This window comes from Aspergillus thermomutatus, assembly GCF_002237265.1.
Source record: "Aspergillus thermomutatus strain HMR AF 39 chromosome Unknown NODE_105, whole genome shotgun sequence".
NCBI lineage: Eukaryota > Fungi > Ascomycota > Eurotiomycetes > Eurotiales > Aspergillaceae > Aspergillus > Aspergillus thermomutatus.
In genome coordinates, this window is record NW_020798154.1 from 72945 (window position 1) to 93613 (window position 20669).

The following is a 20669-nucleotide window of genomic DNA, read 5'->3' on the forward strand; positions in this document are numbered from 1 at the left end:
TCCTTGCTATCTGTTACACGAGTGAGCCTTTCGGCTGCTGCGTCTAAGCGTATATATCCGAGGTCTTGTCTTGCGCGGTACTCTTGTCCTTCAACGAACATACCTGGCTTGATTGTCGGTCGCAAGAGCTCAACGATGGCGACGGCAAAGAAGATTCAGTTGTCGACGGCCGACTCGGGCATTTTCAGCGTGGCACTGAGCGAGGACTCGGCGCGCGCAGCGAGTGAGGTGCTGCAGGAAGATCTGGAGAAGCACCATGCGTTCTTCAACGAGAGGGGATTCCATAGTAAGTCTGCGGGTTGGGTTTCCGACAACTCCAAGGCAACTAAAGTCTAACATTGCCTTTACTTCTGCGCAGATCATATTGTTCACCATATTCTGACGATCTATGCGCTTGGTGCGACGCCGGATGAGATCAGGGCTGCTTATGATCGGGATAAGACGTACCAGAGGCCTGTCATGCCGACCACCCTGAGTGTTGTTGAGTCGTTGCATGACAAGACCCGGTTCCAGCAGTACCTCGGCAAAGAAGAGAATTATCCCAATTACTTGGCTTTCTTTCAGCAGGAGATCGAGAGGAGAGGTGCGGCGGATGTGCTTAACGAGTATCTGTTTTCAGGGAGTGAGTGTGCCGAGAGTATGCTTTCGCGGCTGTTTGGTGGTGAGTGGACATGCAATTGTTCAAGTTATTCTTTGAATTGACAGAGATGTTAGGACTCCTTCATCCGCTGATTCACCTTGGGTTCGGGCTTGAGTTCGACCAGCCCGCAATTATCGCTGAGGGTCTCGCACAGACCGCAGTCCATGAGGATTGGATCGGTCTGTCATACCTCCTGCCGGTAGAGAAGGCCGCAGGAGGGATCGGCAAGCCGGGGAAGAAAACGATGCTGCAAATCTTGAACGAAACGCGCGCTGATAGAAAACTGGCCGAATCCGTCAAATGGGAAGATGGGAACAAGATCAGAGACGGTGTTTTGAAGCGGGCGCCAGATGAGATGATTAAGTACGCAGCACAATTCTCCGTCTCCGCCGAGCAAATGGAGGAAAAACTTGCTGAAGTTCTCAATGTCGTCGGTAAGCATCGCTGCCTTCCGAGAGCTCATACCAGCTATTACGACGAGCTTCCAGATCAACGATGGTTAACTACCTCTGCAGCTTACTTTACAGGTGCCGCTCAGCATCCGCCAAAGCAGATCAAGCTTGATTTCTTCCTTATGCACTGCGTGACTTCATCGATATTCTTTTCCAAGATCATCACTCTTCCATATCTGGATACGCGCACCAAGCTTCGTCTGCTTGAGTGGAAAGGCCGCGTAGATCTGGCGTTCTACGTATCCCGAGGAGCTCCCGAGCTGCTACTGGACGAAGTGACTACATACGAAACTCCGAACGACTGGGAGACAATCTTCCATGTGAGCAGTGTGAACCCGCGCGACGACGGTCATTTGTCCAAGCTGGTAAGAGCTCTGGCAAATGGGGAGAAAGCCTGTCGTCCATTTGAGGCTCGAGCAGAGGAGCTAGGGCTTCTGATCACCGGTGATATGTGGCTCAAGATTGCAAACATGGGTGAGCGAGACACCTGGATTAGCTGTACCCTTGAGACTATGTTCCAGAGCATTGCTGATTGACCATTTTCATAGCTATCGGTTCAACCAAAGCCGATCAGGTGGAAACAATGTGGGTTCGCTCGACAGGGTTCGAAGAGGCATGGAAGGATTTCCATGATCGACCTCACCTATGAGACGGCAGCCCATGGAAACTGAGTGTTCCAATGATCAATCAATCCATTAGGCCGGCACCACAACTGACAGAGGGCTTGCCGACTTGAGGAGGCTACGGTCATGCAATTCAACTGTCATTCCATGTCACAACAGCGACTCAATTCGAGACAATTTGTTTGATTTCGAGTACTCCACCTCGGACGTTGAAGTATGGTTTGAGCGATTTGTTAGTCTAGTATTTAGCTCTAAATCAAGGCGGGTGGGTCTGCCTAGTAAAGCTGCAATAATAAATGTCTTAATCCGAATAATCCGATTCCCAACAAGCCAACCGAAGTTAAACCTCGGATTATGCTCTTACCAGCCTCGAGATTTTATGTCATGTTGGATGAGATCGTAGGTAGTTAGTCTACTTCTCGAGATAGTCAAGTATTTCCATCATCTCATATTGTGGGCTCGGTCGAAAGATGCAGAAAGAACCAGAAAGTTTGCCGTGTTTGCAGTGACATCACGTGGTGATTACGACTCGAGTACAAGTGGGGCGATCCCCAACAGCTTCAGACGACCCAGAAGGTATCCTGACTTTGATGAGTCGGCATTTTCGCATCCCTACACGTTCGACGACAGTTTGAACTACGTGCGCGGAACATCCATTCTTCAGCATTATGGCAGGCGAGGAAGAAGACATCAACAGGAAAAACAACCCTCCTTCATCCACCGAAAGCTTCCACGACCACAACCCGTTCGTTGCGTTCCGGCGTTATGCTGATGAACAGATCTCGTCCATGCTGCAGTCTGTAATGGGCCTTCCGTCTTCGGTCTCCCCTCCTCATTCAAATCACTGGGCTATCTTTACCGAAGAAAACAATTATAGAGAGTCCAACTACCGCCAGCGACAGACTGGCGGAGGCAGGGAAGGGGACTTTCCCTCGAGCTCCGGAACTGGCGCCTCTGGAAACACAGACAACATAGATCAGGAGGACAAGCCACCCGCGAGCTCTCGGCGGCCGAGGTCTGACGATCCTTGGCGTTCACATCACCATGGCCGATTCGACAGACCCTCCGAACTCTTCGATTTTGATTCCTTCTTCGACTCTTTCTTTGATCGATTCTGGTTCGATGATCACTTCTCCTCCCGCTTCTTTCATCCCTTCCATCAGCCATTCTTCTTTAACATGCTGAACGACGACTCCGCAACTTGGCCCCTGGCATACTTGATGTTCAGTCCGTACTCGCCACTGCATTTGGAGCGTCAGGCATCCTACCGAGCACACAGAGAGCGAGGGGTATTCTCTTCACTCATGTCATCATTGAAGCCTTCTTCTGCACGCGACCCGGCCGAGCCGCAGTGGCGCGAGGCCTTTGAGGATCTTCTACGACTCGAGAACGGAAAACCGATGCTGGACCGCGAGCCCAGTACAACACTGGCCAAGAAGGAATCCGGGACCGAATGGCTGAAGGGCCTGGTGCAACGCGGCAGCCTTGGCAACCGGTGGAAGTATGTTTCAGGAACAGATGGCCAGGGTTGGTCAGGGATCACGCTCGACAGTATCGAGCCTACAGACAAGGAGCGCTCTCGACCCGATGAGAGTCAGACAGAGCAAACACAGGCTGAAGCCAATTGGAAAGATACAAAGCCCACACCCGAAACCGACCTGGATATGTACGACCAATTCCTTTCAGATATTGAAGCTCGCGAGCGCGATTTCTTTAAAGGAGTTTATGAAAGTCCCCTTCTGCGCTCTCTCTTGGAGGAGAGACGGAGGCTGAAGGATGAAATCGAGCCGTTTGAGAAAGACAGCTGGAGCAAAGATACCGATTCTTGGATAGATCTCGTTTCTGGTGGAGACAAGAGCACCGTTCCTGAGACTGCGCCCCGATCGACCTCAGGGGCATCGACCGCTTCGGAGGCAGGTCTAACGAGCTCAGCTACTGAGCAACAGCCCTATGTAATTTCCACCCGGACGACGACAGAGCGCGTTCGCCTCTCCGATGGTTCGATCCAGACCAAGACTGTGAAGACCAAGCGGTTTGCAGATGGCCGGGAAGAAACAAATGAATCCGTTGAAGTCATGAATCCGCCTCAAAATCCTCAAGATTCAGTTGCTGGCCAGGAGTCTCTTGAGAATCAGCAGAAGAAGAGCGGCTGGTTTTGGAGAGACTGAGATTAAAAGCATCATGCCACTACTCGTCCCATGGCGTTTTCATCTCTTTTGTCTTTTATCGTTTCGCATCTGGATTTAGCGTTTGCTGGCATTTTTTCTTATTTTATTCTTGTCAATCCTTTGTCATCTCATTGGAATTTCTAAGATTTCTTGATTTAACAACAAGCTCTCAGATTTGAACATATCATACTTGAATTACTATCCTCTGGTGTTTGGCGCTGCAATACGGGGATGATATATGAACAGTGGATGAAATTGGCGTCCGATCACTGCATCACAATCAAAATTTTCTCACTGATATTAAATGAAAGTATCTAGGTATATCGATAGGATCCAGACTGCCAAATCAAATCGAGTCATTTATTCTCCATCTTTGTACAGGTGTGACTGGTTATGGAAGCAGGTAGGAAGCGTGGCACTCAGTCTGCCTTGACACTCTTCTTCTGTGCCTTTCCGGCAGTCCACCCTCTGGATTCCCAGTACTTGACACTCTCTTCCATCTTCTTGTAGGCCCATGTAAACGGCGGGTCTAGTGGAAACGAGTCAGCGTTAACCCTAGCCAGGCAAACACTCAGTCTGGGAGAGCAACTTACACAAGAACTGCCGAAGATCGTGTCTGTTATCTTCAGGGGAGTATTGCTCTGCATGGTAGCTGGGCGTCAAGACAGTCATCTTGTGCCGGTTGATAGCGTAGTGGTAGAAGAAGTGACGGGTCTTCTCATAGATCTCGCGGGGGCTGTACTCGTTTCCCCAGACGTGGAGCAGCTTCTCGTACATTGACCAGGGTCCCAATTTTGCGACCTTGCGCAGGTAGCCGAATGTGCCTAGTTCGGCGTATGTCACGCCCATGTCGGCCTCGTCTGACTGGACGTAAGTAGCTGTGATAGGCTCCAATTCGGCGGTTGGAGTTGCTGTTAGAAATTCCTGCAGAATTGGAAGTTCGAATGAATCGCGAGCCCAGGCGATGAACTTTTTGAGGTCGACCTTGCTTATCGACCCAATAGGATTCAACTATTTCGCGATTTTTTAGTGCTCAAGTTACCAAACAAGAAGGTCTCTGGGCTTGCTATACTCACGTCGGCACTGCTTGCATCGTATTTGGTCAGGTAGCCACGCAAACTAGAAAATGTTAGCCGGTACCAACCACGGAAAATGCAAATATTGCTCCGGCTGTTTAATGCGTTGCCGCTCGCACGTACCATTCTAGAGGACTGTTAGTGGACTTGGACTTTCTACTCACGAAATCACTAGTATCTCTTACCGTCTACATTGGAAGATGCGAGCACAAGAAGTCCACCTCCACCTGGACGTTGGCGAACAGTTGGGAGCAGCGAAGCAAACAGGTACGACAGGACCATTCTCAAACGAGCCTGGACATTCTGCAATGCCGCATTTTCTGCACCACTACCGCCATGAACTTTGAACCGGGGTTGGAAATTTGTGACCACTGTGAATAGGTTCGAGATGGCAGTCACAACAGTGTCGAAGTTGAAGTCGAGATGATAGGACCCAATCTCGGTAGAGAGCCCTTTGGCCCGCTCCCTTGTTTCCTTACTGGAATTCTGGGTGCCCATGTAGCTAGTGTGGAATATGCGGCTAGATCAATGTTAATTTTCTTTATGTTCAAAGCAAGTCACAAGAGGCCGATGTCTAAGGAGCGAAACTTACTTGCATACTTCCTGGCTTGTGCTGGGAAGCCAGGTCGAGCCCTCAGGTTCTGCACACAGCCTACGGACATCTTTGATGACTTGCTGGTTTCCCTCCGAGACTGCCTTGACGACTTCTCTGCACATAGAGTGTACAATAATAGCTGTAGCACAGCTGTCAATACCTCCGCTAAGGGGAAGGAAGAAACCAGCAGCGCCGCTTCTTCGCAGATAATCCCAAAGCCAACAAGCTGGGCCGAGGGCAATCTCTTCCTCTGGAGCGTGGTACTTTGCTGATATCGTCTCAGATGGGACAAGGCCGGGCTCGGCATTATCGTCCGAACGGGAAAGCCTTACGTCGAGATCAAGCCGAACGAACGGAGGCTGCCTGCTAGCTTGCATGTTGCGGCTAGAGCTAGTGCGATAGGTCCGAACCTGCCTGTCATCAGTAACAGAGACAAGAGTAAGACAGTTTTAGGTGGCAGACTTCTTCAATATCAACAGTAGCCGTGATGACCTCCACATCATTCAGGGAGAATTGAGAACCCTGGGCAACAATATTCCCGTTGACAACAATCATTGCACAGCCATCGTAGTAGAGTCTATCACCATCGCAACCTTGCTGATTGGCGTAGAGATAGATGCCTCCGCTCTATGTCGGACGTATTAGTTCGCGCAACTAGAAAGTAAACAAGCAACACATTTACCAGCTTGGTAGCCTGCGTGATCAGATTCACGCGAGTGTCAAGCTTCTTCAGCTCATGATGGCTTCCTGACGAGTTTGAAATAATCTCAACACCTGGAGGCTCTGTGAGCAAATGCTTGTTAAGCAATAACATACGATCAATATTTACCAGCCAGGCCGTACGGAATATGAGGACTTGATTTAAGAAAGTCAGTCAACTTGGTCAACAGCTGTATAGGTCAGCACATACCCATTAGGAGTAAAGAGTTCTTCGCAGGTTTCAAGCCCTAAGCACGTGTCCCGTGTGCTGATGACCGCGTCACCAAAAGGCACCTTATATTGGCCGGTGATTTTGCCCACAATCTGCTCCAGGTAGTAATCTTCAATCTCGCGAGGGCGCTGCCATGGGGTGAAATGTCTAAGCTCTCGGTAGTTACCGTCTGATATCGCAGCAACATCGTTAGTGAAAAGCCGTGGTTATGTGAGGAGCGAAACAATGAGGAAGAAGAACTGTATACCATTGGCAAGCCACATCTTCGGGCGAATGAGGATAATCTTTCGATTGTAAAAGATCACACTACGCTCGTTAGTTTAGGATTCCAACAGAGTAGGACCCAACTCACCGGCAATTGTATCGCACGTTCCGATGCCGAACCGGCATGCCAACATCAACCACAATGTCTTGACAGTCAGGGTGATCAATGATACGAGCCAGCATTTCCCACGAATGCAGAAACGTATCGCCTTCTAGAAAGCCGTCGAGAACACCATATCCTGGAAATAGTCAACAACCATTTGGTGAAAGACATGACGGCGCTCAATCCATACCGGTGATCTCGAGCTCCGGACCAACACGCAGAGTAGCCCCGGCCGCTTTGGCTTGCCGAATACTCTCAATGATACGTTCAGCATTTCCTTCAAAATCCAAAGCCCATTGGTTGAGAGAGCTTTGTATGAGCACAAGTTAGCATAAATCCTTTTCAAGAATAGAAGTCATCGATTGAAAGACAGCGACATACCATGTTGCGAGGGTGACAAGATGCCCCATCGTGACTCAGCTTGCAACTTTCCGGTCACCAGTTGAACTAGCTTTAGTATCAAGAAAGATTGAGACACCAATAGACGCCTAGGTAGGATACTTATAGGTTAGCCCGGAAGTACGCATAAAGAGACCTCGCCAGCCAATAATTGCTTGCATAGAACTCCCTGCTCAGAGCCCTGGCAAAGGAGCCAGCAAGATATCATGATCAAAACAAGCCAATGCAGCTTTTCTGGGCCATCAATGAAGAACAGTTACCTTTCACAAAGACAATACTGTGTCTGACCTGAGTCAACTCTATCTAGGTCCACTTTCTCATAAAGCAAATGCGTATCAGATAAGAATTGGAGACTGCGCGGACAGTAACCATGAACCAGATCACGTGTGTGGGGAGCTTTCCTAACTAGTTTCCTTTTGTGCCCCGCGGCTGTTTCTGTATTACCATTGATCATGATTCCCAAGGCGAAACCCCCCCGATTTACGGTAATAATAATTACGAGATCTTCCGCCGGAGTTCCCGCCGTGCTCATCCTCGGCCAAAAAACCAGATGATTATTAATCATCCCTTCTCATGAGGGACAACTCAGAAGGAGTGGTGCTAGTGTGATAATATCGGGCTGTAAGTTGTATCTCATCCGGAAGTTCTATCCTCCTTGATTATCCTCAAGATTCAGAATAGCGACTTGTTGATATTTATCGAGGATTGCAGAGACGAGCGGAATACATCCCAGCAACAGCACTATGACCAACTCTCCTCAGATCCCCACACCCGCCCACATACTGGCTGACTCCATGCTGTCGCGGCATTTTGGAAGAGAAACGGTGAACTACTTTTCTAGTGAGGATCTCTTCTGTGGCATAAATGTCTTTCTGTTCGATATTCAACTGACACTTACAGGTTCGCCTCTAAACCGGCTCTCATTCTTGCGCTCTGAGCATTCTTTCCTCTCGGCCGCCCTTAAGCATCCCTCTACTCACTTTGTACTGCTGAAAGACCTTGCGCCTCTCACCAAGAGTCCTTCTGAACTGTATTACGCAAAGTATGACGAAGTACGGAAGCTTGTGCCCGAGGACGCCTTCGACAAATCTGAGGAGGAGATGATCAAGCAATTTGACTCTCGAAAGACAAATGCCCAGCTCATTTTCCTGGGACTAGATGAAACCAAGAAGCAGGGTGGATTGGCTTGGAAGATCTACACTGGAGCTCCTTATTTCGCTTTGGATGTGACGCCGAAAGGTTCGGAGGAGCAGCAAACGCACGCGAAGGACATCATCAGCACTATGGAGGCTCAAGGCCTCAGCTTCTACCAGTCGAGAGTGGTGATGACTTTTTCGGCGGACGAGGGTATGTGAACCACCGACAGCGACAACTTTGAGAAACTCACTGATCTGACTTGCGACATCCAGCTGCCATATATGCGCAGGCCCGTGCGCTGATTGACTGGAACACCCGGAATACGTTCTGCGGCACCTGTGGTCACCCCACGCTTTCCGTGAATTCGGGGACAAAACGTGCCTGTCCGCCGACGGATGCTGCTCTCGCAGAAGAAGGAAAGGCGCGACCTGACTGCAACACTCGCACAACGTTGTCGAATCTTTCCTTCCCCCGCACTGACCCGACAATCATTGTCGCTGTCCTCTCGGCCGACTCTAAGCGGCTTCTTCTCGGCCGCTCCAAGCGCTTCCCGCCGAAATGGTACTCAACACTGGCCGGTTTTATTGAGCCCGCAGAATCGGTCGAGGACGCTGTTCGGAGAGAAGTGTGGGAGGAAGCTGGTGTCACGCTTTCGCGTGTCGTGATTCATTCATCTCAACCATGGCCGTACCCTGCCAATCTTATGATCGGAGCGATTGCTCAGGTCAGCGATCCCGAGCATGAGAAGATTAGTCTGTTGCATGACCCTGAGCTGGAGGATGCAAAGTGGTTCGAAATTGAGGAGGTCGAGGAAGCCTTGAGGATCGGAACAAGTCCATTGGGAGAGAAGGCTGGTCCCGAGTACAAGGGTGGTCTGAGACTCCCTCCTCCTACCGCCATTGCCCACCAGCTCATAAAGGCAGCCATCACGGGAGACTTCATCTATTCGAAAGATTCAAAGATGTAGTGGATCTGGCGTCTCTTCCCGGATCCACAAGTATTCACGGCTTCTCAGCAATGCTGTATATATCAGTGCCTTGTATAGACTCTAATACGTCCATAGATCATAGCATATGTACGAGGACAGAGCCATAGACCAGGGAATTTAATGACACACATACTTGTGAACAAAATTGTTTGATAATAATACCTTGCTTTCCAGCTATTATGAGGGCCTGTGATTCGATCGCCATCTCCAAGAAGCCAGCTTCCAGTACGATCATGTATGAACCATCAAACCCAAGAAATCTACCCGATCGACATCGAGGGCCTGACCACGAACCAAATACATCACAAGATTATCAAGACCAAGAAGGTGAATCAGAGATTTGCATACAGAGTCCCGTCCCTGAGTTCATGTATACTTTCTTTGTCGGACGGCGATCCGACCTCGGCATACCTTCTTCCATCCCTCAATTCGTGGATTGTTATCCTCCGGTGGGATTTTCTTCGTTTCGAGCCTCTGTTAGAGACAGATGATTCCCCGCGTACTTCTCGAGATGCCGAGTCAACGCTACCTGCGTCGCTGTGCGCAACACTACCGACAGGTGTTGCCTCTCTGCTAGCCGTCTGTACCGAAGCTTGAAGCTGGTAATCCGCTACCATGGCAATCCCAACTTCATGGTACCATTGTTGTAGGTCAGTGGCGTATGCGTTTTCCTCATCGCCGTATTCGACTGGAGGTCCGGCAATTTGCGCTTCTTTGCTGGAGTTGTGGAACACAGCCCATGCGCTAGTGTCGACGCTGACGAGCATCATAGAGTGATTGAAGCTTTTGACCTGGAAGTTGCGAAGCAATATGGCGTCGCCTTCTTCTACGGAAGGAAGTGCAGATTTATAAGGGCGAAAGATTTGTGCAGGAATGATGGTGCCTGCCATCGATGGGTCGGTAAGCTGGAGTGTCAACGTAAAGTCTTTCTTTCCTGAAGTGGCCCGACTGGTTGGGGAAACCTCGGACACAACAGAGATCGTGTCCGTCAGCGAATTGTAATGGTCGATAAGCGTAGCAAGAGGAGCGAAGTAAGAATATTTGCTGCGCAAACCGGGATGGTGACGATTCACAACCGAGGGCATTCTTTCCAATGGCTGTGCTGAAACACCCCAATCATGAACTTCACTTGGGGTTTCGTCTCCAATGGAAGACATCACATACTCTTCATCATGAACAGATATTCCGTCGCTCTGAGTCTGCTGTTGCTGTCTGCCCAGAGTCGAAGTCATTCGCACATTATACTCGTTTGTTGACGATATATCAGTCTTTATGGATGTGGTGGATATGTGCAACGGCGTTTGTTCCAGAGCATCGGCATGACCGTCGTATTGGGAACTGAAACCTTGGGCTAACTCCTGCGTCTGTTCGGGTGTCGGTAGAAAGTCACCGATTGACATGGCGGTAGGAAGATGATGAGGAGCGGTCAATTGCGAAGCATCCGGAGTGACAAGCTGTTGAGCTTGGGTTGAAGACGCCTGGACACGAGATGCAAGCTCTGCAAAACCGTCAACTAGTTGTGGGGAAGCAGCGCCATCGTTGAATGGCTCACTGATACCCTCATTCTCCAAGCCAGGCTCTTCCGGCCCTGGCTCAGCGTGAGCATCGGCCTCCGGGTTGTGAGTTTCATTCTCACGAGTACCTAATCGATACAACTCGGGGTCAATTGCCAAATCCTGAGGCCGCGGGCCAGATCTAGAATCGGTATAAGGTACTTGTGCGGATTGCGCGACAGAGGCACCAAGATCGGCGATGTCCTGACCCTCTGGGTTTTGTGGTACCCCCGAAGTTGCCTGTAGCACCTCGTTATGTGTGCGGGAAATAAAGATCTTTTCAATATCAGTTTCTGGTTGGACTTCGCCTTGCACTGAATTTTGTTCGCCATCCGACAGGACTTCCATTCGCTCTTCTGCCACAAAATCCTCCTCTGAAGGCGCATCCTCCATGAGTTCATCTTCACCATTATCGCGCGCAGCTATCTCCTCCGGCATAGACTCTTCTTCCGCTTCGTCATCCCCGGTTTGGTCATCCTCAGCCAGCTCATCTTCGACTTCGGGCCATTCATCTGCTTCCGAACCAACAGAGCTTCTGTCATACACCTCATCCTCTTCAGCTGATGTTGCAGACGACTCTACATCATTCGCCGTAGCAGCATTTGCAGCCGATACCGTATGAGCTTGGATCGGAGCACTGACAGCAGGCTCGTCTTCGCTGTCGCTGTCCAAGACAATGACCTCTGGATGAACAACTTTCTGCGGCCTGGCTGGGGAATCTGTATCTGCATCTAAACCGGATTCAGATTCCACACGGTCATAGTCATTCTCGTACGCCTCTTGCTCGTCTTCAAGCTCCGATTCTTCTTCTTCTTCTTCTTCCTCCTCCTCATCCAATACCTCCCGCTCATCTCCACCCTCGAGGTCCTCTTCATCGAAGGTTTCTTCGTCCTCATAATCGCCTTCGTGTTCGTCTTCGCCGCTCTCGTCTTCAAAAATATGGCTATGAACCTCTTCTTCAGCGGCATGTCGTTCTGCAGCCGAAGAGGCTTTAGATTCGGTGTCGGAGCCATCGTCGTCTTCCAGCGCTCCTTTGGTGAGAACCGCAATCTCCTCAACCTCGGAATCCCCATAACGCCTAGTATCATCTTGGTAAAAGTCATTGACTCCGAAGGATTCGGTTGGACGTTCATTTCGTTGTCTTTGAACATCCTCATATCCATACTCTTCGACTAATTCATCTTCTTCTTCCTCAGCTGATTCCTCCTCTTCAAATGACTCTTCTTCTAACTCTTCTTCTGACTGTTCTTCCAACTCATCTTCGCTGCTTTCATTATTTTCTTCGTCCTGAACTTCTCTGCGCTCTTGTTCAAGGTCACTTTGTTCTGATTCTTCCTCGACGACCTCCCTAATATCGCCACTCGCGACCTCGGCGCCCTTCTCCGCAGATGACTGACCCAAGGAGACCGCTGGGACGATGGATATTGGCTTCTCAAGTTCTCCCTCGCGACGCGCAGCTTCTCTACCCTCAAAGAGCATCGCGTTGGCTGCTGAAGTGTCCTCCATGCCCCTTTGACCTCCTGCTTCCAAATCGATAAAAGCATCTTGAGACGCTAAAACGGATTGATCCCTTGCAGTGGCCTGCTGAGAAGTCGTAACAAGCGCTTCCAGCTCTTGTCTCGTGGAAACGTCAGGCTGGACCTTAGATATGATGTTGTTTTCTTCTTCAGTCATCTCCACTTCCTCTCTCTCTGCAGCGGATTGATCTAACGGTTTTTGCATATTGGAGGAAACAGGTGGAAAGTAGTCATGTACACTACTCGACGTAGTGACTAGTGGAGATGGAATCGGCAGTCCGGGAGAAGGAATAGGATACAGGCGTGGCGTGTCTGTTGGATATTGGACATCGGAACCTGTAAAATTCCGTCTGGCAAGGTGTTGGGCAAGCCCAGACGCACGTAGTGGTTGAGCAAATTGAGGACTTGCCCTGGTTGACTGTTCGGTCAATCGTTCTGGGCTCGTTACAGCAACATCAAGTGATTCATGGTCCACGTCTGCGACGGTATCGGCGCTTTCTGCAGCATTCGGCACCGTAGCGGTCGCTGTGGATATCTCTTGAGGTAGTGCAGCACTGTTTATATGGTCTTCTCCACCAATATCGACCTCGTGAGTTCCATCTTCTTCAAACATCCACGCCCAATCTGCCGGTACCCCTTTCTCTCCAGGACTTGCGGGTTCGTCAATGACACGCCAATCAGCGCCTCGTAAACTAAATCGAGGTCGTTTCCGGCCTTTTCCAGGAATAAACCCATCTTCTTCTGCGAATGGATCATAGGCCGAATCCACGAGACCACCAAACGATGTACGTGTTCGCTCGACGAAGGCAGGAGATCTCCAAGCTTCGAGTCTAGGAACCGAAGTAGACTCGCCGCGATCAAGACGTCCATTAGCTATGGGTATAGCTGGCGGCGCAATCGTATCTTCTGTCTCTTGTGTTGGAACTGTAGAAGGGTCAAGTTTCACGGTCGAGAAGTGCTGGGACGAGCGCCAGATCTATAGCTTTGATCAGTTTACCACTGCTGTACCCTCTTTGCTACGCACTCAACGCACCTCAAGTAGCACGCGATCATCAATGTGTACATCCCAAGGCACACACTTTCCAGGCGTCTGAGCTGCTGCCTCACTGGCCACGAATTTTGACCCAGCCAAGCCTAGATAAACATGGTCGCCAATTCCAACCTGAGACTTGGCTACAGCTTCTGCAGCACATCCAAAAAAGACCACTTTTACTTGACCATTGTTTCGTCGGAGGCGAAAGTCGGGCTCAGCTAACAAAAGGCTGAAAGATTTTTTCGAAGACGAGTAAGGCCATACCAGGGTAACGATCGCGTGTATTGAGCGTTCAAAGATCCGATCGGCTTCTGGAGAAATCTGTGCAATAGATATGGCAGTCGAACGCAGGGGTTCAGAAATCGGAGATTGTTCGTGGGAGTTCATCGTTGCGGCCGCGGAGCGGAATCGGTCATGCCTTGATCAACGAACGATGTTGCATCTTCCTTACTGTTGAAGGAAATTGCTCATTCAAAAAGGTCAGCTGCAAAGAAGAAGCGAAAGTATTAGAGCAACAGCACCATGCCGCTTTGGTTGGAAGACCCACGAACCCAAGGAGCGAACGCACGATGAATTTCTTTTGTTTGTTGCGTGAAGCTTCCAAAGGCTTTGAGTTACATCACCGAGGCCGGTAATGTCCTTGTAATTATACCATACGACAGCCCTTTCAACAACGAAAGGAGGCGTAATCTATGTATTGTTCGAAACATGACTACCACATTGGCTCTTGAAGGTTCTATGGGCTACCGAGAAATTTCAAACGGAATATCCCTGGTGCTAAAGGAAACAGGAGACGAGTCCACACAATCCTGTGCTTAATATATCTGATTGAACCCTTTTGTCAGACGCGGAAAGGCCGAATCACGGCGTTGAGGCGCTCAGTGTTATCAGCGGGGCTGAATCGCCGATGAGATACATCGGATCCTCCAAAGGGTTACTTTTAAGTCCTACTCAGCATCCTGCAGTCTGCACACACTCGGCCAAGAAGCCGGCTGCGGAGCTTTGTTTCTCTGATGCTCCTTGTATCAGATCCATCTGATACTCATCCTAACAAGCCCCCTGACCATGACGATCTCAGTGCCAGTACGTCGGATAGCCGTGATCGGTGCCGGACCGTCTGGTCTTGCTGCGGTGAAGTACGAGGATTTCCGATCCTGTGACTCATCCTGCGGTCACATCGTTTAGTCTTTTACTTACAATGAATTAGATATCTCCTCGCGGAGAAGTGCTTTGATAAGATAGATGTCTTTGAACAGAGAGGCTCAGTTGGCGGAGTCTGGAACTATACTCCCGGTGCCTTGAAAACAGGCCTGGTGACTCGGGTGCCACAATTGAACCCAGATGTACCACTTGAAGAGCCTATATGGCATCGAACTGGGGAGACAGAGGAGACACGTCAGCTCACCTTCATCTCTCCCATCTATAGCACCCTGGATACCAATATCCCGAAAGAACTGATGGCGTATGGTGGCAAACCATTTCCTGCTGACTGCCAAGTCTTACCGAAGTATTCTACAGTAAAGAAATATCTGGAAGAATATGCAGAGGATGTTAAAGACCTCATTCAGTTTGAAACTCAAGTACTTGATGTCAGACTAGAAGACCCGACCAAGAAGGCTTGGGTGCTGACAACAAGAAATCTGCGTACCGGGGCTAAGCAGACTGGAACCTATGATGCGGTAGTGGTAGCCAGTGGGCATTTCGACGTGCCATACCTGCCGGACATCACAGGCATTGGATCTTGGAATGAGAAATATCCGGGCGTGATTTCTCATTCCAAGTACTACGATTCACCAGAACAATTTCGTGACAAGAAGGTCATTGTTGTTGGAAGTTCAGCCTCCGGGATAGATATCGGAGCTCAAATAAACCGGGTGAGCAAGGGCAAAGTGCTTGTTTCTCAGCGAACAGAGTCGTTCTTGACGCCTTCTACTCCCGCGGACAAGATCTACTTCCCCGAAATCGTGGAATTTCTCCCGCCAGAGTCTCATGAACGAGCAGTACGCTTTGCAGATGGCAGGGTTGAGACGGACATCGATGCCATTGTTTTCTGTACCGGCTACTTGTACTCATTCCCGTTCCTGTCGTCTCTCGACCAGCCTGTCATCGGGGATGGTCGCAGGACTCTGAATACCTATCAACACCTTTTCTATATCTACAATCCTACCCTCGTGTTTCCTGTTCTTCCCCAAAGAGTGATTCCGTTCCCATTATCGGAAAATCAAGCGGCGGTCTATGCCCGGGTTTGGTCAGGACGCCTTAATCTGCCGTCAATAGCAGAGATGAAAGATTGGGAGGAATCGACCGTTGCTACAAAAGGAGATGGCACAAAATTCCATCTGATGCACTTTCCCTTGGATGCTGATTATATGAACTTCCTTCATCACTGGGCAGATATGGCCAAAACACGCCCAGGACTGGCCAATAGTGGCCATGGCAAGCAATGCAATTACTGGGGGATGAAGCAGATGTGGATGCGGCAAATGTTCCCCGAGATCAGGAGGGCCTTCGTTGAGAAGGGCGAGCAGCGTCGCAATATCAAATCCATCGCAGAACTTGGTTTCGATTATGAGGATTGGAAGGAAAGGCAAGAATAGAGATGTTGCATGAACTATAGACATAGCCTGAATAGAGCATAGGCAGAACTCTCGTCCCTATTGGATTTCCTCTGCAGTAATTGCGTACCCTGAATCTACAGTATACACTCTGTGAAGCTATCGGGGTGGAGTTGGGCACTGATAAGCACAAGCCTATCACGTGTTGGCGATCATCCGCGTAGCTCCCTGTCGACCGACCGACAGACCGAGTTGTTCATACTTAAATAATTCACTCCGCTTTACCTCTCTATTCAGAAAGGCAGGCCCATTGCTGCTTGGTATGTGAATAGCTTCCCCTTTTGTTCTTATAACAATAGACTGACTCAATAGGTAGCTCTTATAATTTATCCACGCCATCTTTTCTTACTCTTCTCTCGCTCCGTCATGGATTCCTACAAACTGGCTGGGCTCATTGAACGCGCATGATGTGGCGCAAGCGCAAGGCCTCCTCACCCGCATCTTCAAACCCTGCAGAAAACGCCAGAAAGAAAAGGTGGACAGAAGCCTTTGTCATCTCGTCAAGTGACGACGAGAACGACCACGACGACGGATCCAGCTTAGACGAAGACGAATGGTACATTAACTGCATCCTTGACGAAACCGAATCACAATACCTTATTGACTGGGAGGGCCCCTGGTCACCGACTTGGGTGAGTTGGGCGAAGCGTCTGTCTGGAAACACTGGGCCCCTGGACACAAAGTGGTATTCGTCTAACCGGGGTACATACGGACAGGAACCTAAAGAAAACGCCAACGAAGCCGCGATTCAAGTGTGGGAAGAAAAGAAGAAGGCGACGAACAGGAGCCTATCGAGGAGCCGTCCCGCTAACCTATCGCCAGTCCATTTAACTGACTCCCACTCTGAAAATCGAAGCCCAGAGAGTCCCGGCCCTATTTTTGCGGAAAGCCGAATTGAGCCGTCGCGATCTGACGACCGTTCGCAGTCTCCATTGTTCGTACCGATTGACGAAAGCTTAGGGTCACCACATCTAGAGGAGAATACCAGGTCTTCCGAAGTGCATACAGTACTCGATCAGGCGCCGTCTTTCTCCCAGGAGTTGAATGGTTGCCCACCAGGTACTACTAAAGAAAACGACCACAGACCTCCTTTGTCAGTCACAACGCCAAAGCACTCCGTGGGTGTGTTTGAGTACATTACTAGATCCTCCATACCGTCCAGATATCGACTTCCTGGTTCTTCTGTGGAATCTAAGGTGGTTCCGAGTGTTATTCGCGCTACTCAGACTCCCTCCCAAACACTAGCTGGCAATCGAAACAAACCTGTGGACGAGATAGCGGAGACGCCACCCTCTCCGACACATATTCCAAAAAGCCAGGGTACCCGCGTCACCTCGGGTACAAAGAGTTCGGGTTCGCAGACATCGATTATCGCAATCAGTCAAAAATCTAACTCCCTCAGCCTAGCCTCTCAGTTCTTATCAAGTACTTCCCGGTCAGCAGGTTGTTGATTCCTCCTCACATTTCTCATTAATATATACCAGGCTAACAACTCCAGCATATTAGGAAGATCTTGTCTTGCCAGTAACACCCCTGTTACTTATCGTATAAGTTCCGTGCCAGAGACAGTCTTTTCACATCAGTCGCAGAACACAGGTCAATCGCTTGAACAAAGTTTAAACCCCAAACCAATACACTTGGAACGGAAAACCTGGGCATCTGAGGCCATCGAAGCCGTCGCAATGGACGACCCTACGAGAGACAGAGAAACGCCATCTCTGGCGGAGACCATGGAGAAATATAGCCAATTCGAGGGTTCAACGCCATTGGAAAAGATTCGAAATGCACATGCTCAAATACGTGCGAGGACCAACCCTGGAACTCCTTTGAATGCCGATGCTAGCGTCACTCCGTCCTCGGCTGGAGATATTGAGCCATCGCCTTCGTTGCTCGTACCCGAAATTACAGCACCTCTTAGCGTCAGAGTTGATAGAGAAGGCGCTCCACACGTAACTCACGCTGAGGGAGAATTGGATGCTCCCGGCTCGATAGTACGACCCACGGAAATGGGTCCTCCTCAACAACCTATTTTGCAGACAATCCAACCCAGCGCCCTGACAGTTAGCCATCAAGAGCAAGCGATGCCAGGCTCTGTCCACCTTGGGCCATCAGAATTTGCCGTGCCCCTCCCTATGGATTCAAGGGTCAAGGATGATTACGAACGGATATTGAAAGGCGACGCTCAAAGCATCGACGAGTATCTTAAGACGTTCGCGCTCCAGGCCGAAACATCCAGGATAGAGGTGAGTTCAATGCACCCTCAGCTTCGTTGATCAACATCTGACTGGTGAGCAGCAAGAGCGTCTGATTCCCAGAATGAACAGCTTACTGGAACATTTGAGCAATGCTTCAACCCACCCTGATCTGAATATTACCGAGCATATCAAAGACTCCGATTCGGACCTCGCAAAAGAGGCAGCGTGGGCTGAATATTCCAGCGCAAAGTTCTTGCTTCTGGGATACCTGATCAACAATGCTAGTAGTCGTGATCTACACTTGGTCATCATGGTACACGGAGCAAAGACTCTGAAGATAGTTGAGCGCTTTCTCATGGGGAAGGGCCTTTCGTACACGAGGCCTCGCCACGAGATGGGAATCGGGACGAATTTGGAAGTCTCCATGGTGAAAGGATCACTGAGTTTTGGGATCCAGTCAACAAGCGACGATGGCATTATGGAGACTTATAAACCCCCGGCTGCAATCATCGCACTTGACAGGTCCTTCAACCCAAAGAGTCCCTCGGTCGAACACATGCGAACAACCTATGCTCGACATGGGAACCTCCTCCCCGTGATTCGACTGATCGTCTCAAACTCCAGCGAGCATGTTCAGTTATGTTTTGCCAACTACCCAGAACCCCAGCGTCTACGCTTAGTGGTTCAATATACCTCGCGTCTCAGAGACGTGGTAGGCGATCTTCAGGATGATGCTCTAGGCGTACACGAAGATTCTGAGGAAATTATGTCGTGTCTTCTCTCGGACAATTTCAACACTCACTGGTCCTTACCTCCCATCGAGCCACTCCACATCGTAAGCTCTGAGGAGCTCAACTCTGCGCTAAGTACTTACCAGATCCAACCCGAAAGCGCGCTCTTCCCTACTCCGCAGATTCAAAAGCGCTTATTCGTTAGTCATTGTCCACCCTTTTTTTATGGCGAATTGGCCGGTTAACGTACTCTCAGCAGGTGGACGATACTACTGAACAGACACCTAAGAGGCCGAGGATGGACGAGTCTCAAGAAGCCAGTCAATTTACAGAAGCTTCAAAGGAATCCACGAAATTTCCCAGCCAAACATTGGATACTGATCTGCGGACTTTGGAGTCACATCTCGTGCAGTTGAAGACATCTCATGCCACTGAGCTTGAGAAACTCCAAAAAGCCTTGGCCGACGCACAATCTCGTCTACAGGAACGAGAGGGAGTTCTCTCATTGCTCCAACATCGCTATGAGAGTCGCACACAGGAATTACACAAAGTGCGGCAAGAGCGTGATCGCTTGGCGGAAAGCAAAGTTTTGTCTGAACAGAGGCTCGAGAAGCAGAAGGAAGACATTATAAAACTAAAGGATGAGCGCACTCAGTTGAGACATGAGCTCGAAAAGGCACGGGAAACTTTAAAGGCCGGGGGAGGAAGCATGGCAGAATTGGAAAAAGCGCAGGAGGAGATCCGTCGCCTGGCTAAAGACAATGCTTCCCTGGGGCGGAAAGCAGAATACGAAGCAAAGCAGGCGGAGTACACGCGTGAACAGTACCAGACAGCATCCAACGTGGCTGCGCAATCTGGGAACGAGATCCTTCAGCTCAAAGAGGAGAATGAGTCCCTCAAGCGCAGGGTTGCCGGCGATGCCAGCCGTCTCAGAGAACTCAACATTCAGAGTGATGAACAGCGACATCTTGCTCGCGTCAGAGAGTTGGAAGCCCTGCTTGCATCTCGCGAAGATCTTTTGCGCAGAAAGGAGGATGAGCTGCGAGAATTTCGAAAGAACCGACCTTCCACCAGATCAACAAGCACGCAGCCACGAAGCCCGAAGTGGACAGCGGCAAATAGCCGTCCAACCAGCCCGGGGATCAATAATCACAACGGTTCCGGTTTCTCGGGACGAGGCAGTGGATTGCGGTTTAGCTCTGAGGTGCCTCTTTAACCAAGATCCTGGGTGTCATAGTCCCTATACAATTTGCTATTTGCCGCATTGCGAATTTCATTCGTATCTAATGTTGATGATCGAAATTGCATTCCCATGCATCTCAAGGCTACATGACTGACTATTCCTCCACATAAGGTCACTTCGTGATTCTCTACTACGGATCGTAACGACCTCGCATACTCGGGCGTTCTGGTTTTTTTTTTTTTTTTTTTTTTTTTTTTTTTTTTTTGGGTGATGTTGTCTGGTTGTCTGAGATTGTCGTCCTTCGTGGTATGTGTGATCTTTTTGGTGTGGATGAGTTGTTGATAGGGAGGGGGGGAGTTGTTGGGTGGGGTTTCTTATAAAAATCAAAGAGGAGACGAGAGTGGGGGGAAGGTGGTAAGAGGAATGGGGCGTGGGAATATTAGCGGGGGGGTGTGGGAGGGGTGCG

At 49.8% G+C, this 20669-nt stretch overlaps 7 protein-coding genes across 7 annotated transcripts; 5 read left to right on the forward strand and 2 right to left on the reverse strand.

Annotated features, from left to right (window-relative positions):
- Window positions 1–135: 135 nt before the first annotated feature.
- On the forward strand, window positions 136–1741 carry CDV56_107133 (questin oxidase family protein; the record flags this gene model as incomplete). The annotated part of the gene is made up of 5 exons (XM_026760752.1): window positions 136–286; window positions 359–661; window positions 715–1074; window positions 1156–1566; window positions 1641–1741. The coding sequence occupies 5 exons, from the start codon at window positions 136–138 to the stop codon at window positions 1739–1741; spliced, it is 1326 nt and encodes a 441-aa protein (XP_026614093.1).
- Window positions 1742–2383: 642 nt separating this feature from the next.
- Window positions 2384–3883, forward strand: CDV56_107246 (uncharacterized protein; the record flags this gene model as incomplete). The annotated part of the gene is made up of 1 exon (XM_026760865.1): window positions 2384–3883. One exon carries the CDS (start codon window positions 2384–2386, stop codon window positions 3881–3883), a length of 1500 nt encoding a protein of 499 aa, XP_026614094.1.
- Window positions 3884–4302: 419 nt separating this feature from the next.
- On the reverse strand, window positions 4303–7262 carry QNS1 (glutamine-dependent NAD(+) synthetase; the record flags this gene model as incomplete). Its single annotated transcript, XM_026760954.1, has 14 exons — window positions 4303–4412; window positions 4477–4894; window positions 4960–5002; window positions 5083–5147; window positions 5203–5479; window positions 5552–5964; window positions 6017–6181; window positions 6237–6328; window positions 6384–6409; window positions 6465–6654; window positions 6733–6791; window positions 6838–6988; window positions 7043–7161; window positions 7234–7262. 14 exons carry the CDS (start codon window positions 7260–7262, stop codon window positions 4303–4305), a joined length of 2157 nt encoding a protein of 718 aa, XP_026614095.1.
- A 732-nt stretch (window positions 7263–7994) lies between these two features.
- CDV56_107501 (NAD(+) diphosphatase) lies at window positions 7995–9355 on the forward strand (the record flags this gene model as incomplete). Its single annotated transcript, XM_026761120.1, has 2 exons — window positions 7995–8598; window positions 8661–9355. 2 exons carry the CDS (start codon window positions 7995–7997, stop codon window positions 9353–9355), a joined length of 1299 nt encoding a protein of 432 aa, XP_026614096.1.
- Window positions 9356–9815: 460 nt separating this feature from the next.
- CDV56_107577 (uncharacterized protein) lies at window positions 9816–13866 on the reverse strand (the record flags this gene model as incomplete). The annotated part of the gene is made up of 3 exons (XM_026761196.1): window positions 9816–9850; window positions 9906–13422; window positions 13480–13866. The coding sequence occupies 3 exons, from the start codon at window positions 13864–13866 to the stop codon at window positions 9816–9818; spliced, it is 3939 nt and encodes a 1312-aa protein (XP_026614097.1).
- A 678-nt stretch (window positions 13867–14544) lies between these two features.
- Window positions 14545–16076, forward strand: CDV56_107760 (putative flavin dependent monooxygenase; the record flags this gene model as incomplete). The annotated part of the gene is made up of 2 exons (XM_026761379.1): window positions 14545–14615; window positions 14687–16076. 2 exons carry the CDS (start codon window positions 14545–14547, stop codon window positions 16074–16076), a joined length of 1461 nt encoding a protein of 486 aa, XP_026614098.1.
- Window positions 16077–16501: 425 nt separating this feature from the next.
- Window positions 16502–20236, forward strand: CDV56_107842 (uncharacterized protein; the record flags this gene model as incomplete). Its single annotated transcript, XM_026761461.1, has 4 exons — window positions 16502–17153; window positions 17658–18337; window positions 18390–19220; window positions 19277–20236. 4 exons carry the CDS (start codon window positions 16502–16504, stop codon window positions 20234–20236), a joined length of 3123 nt encoding a protein of 1040 aa, XP_026614099.1.
- Between the last annotated feature and the right edge of the window lie 433 nt (window positions 20237–20669).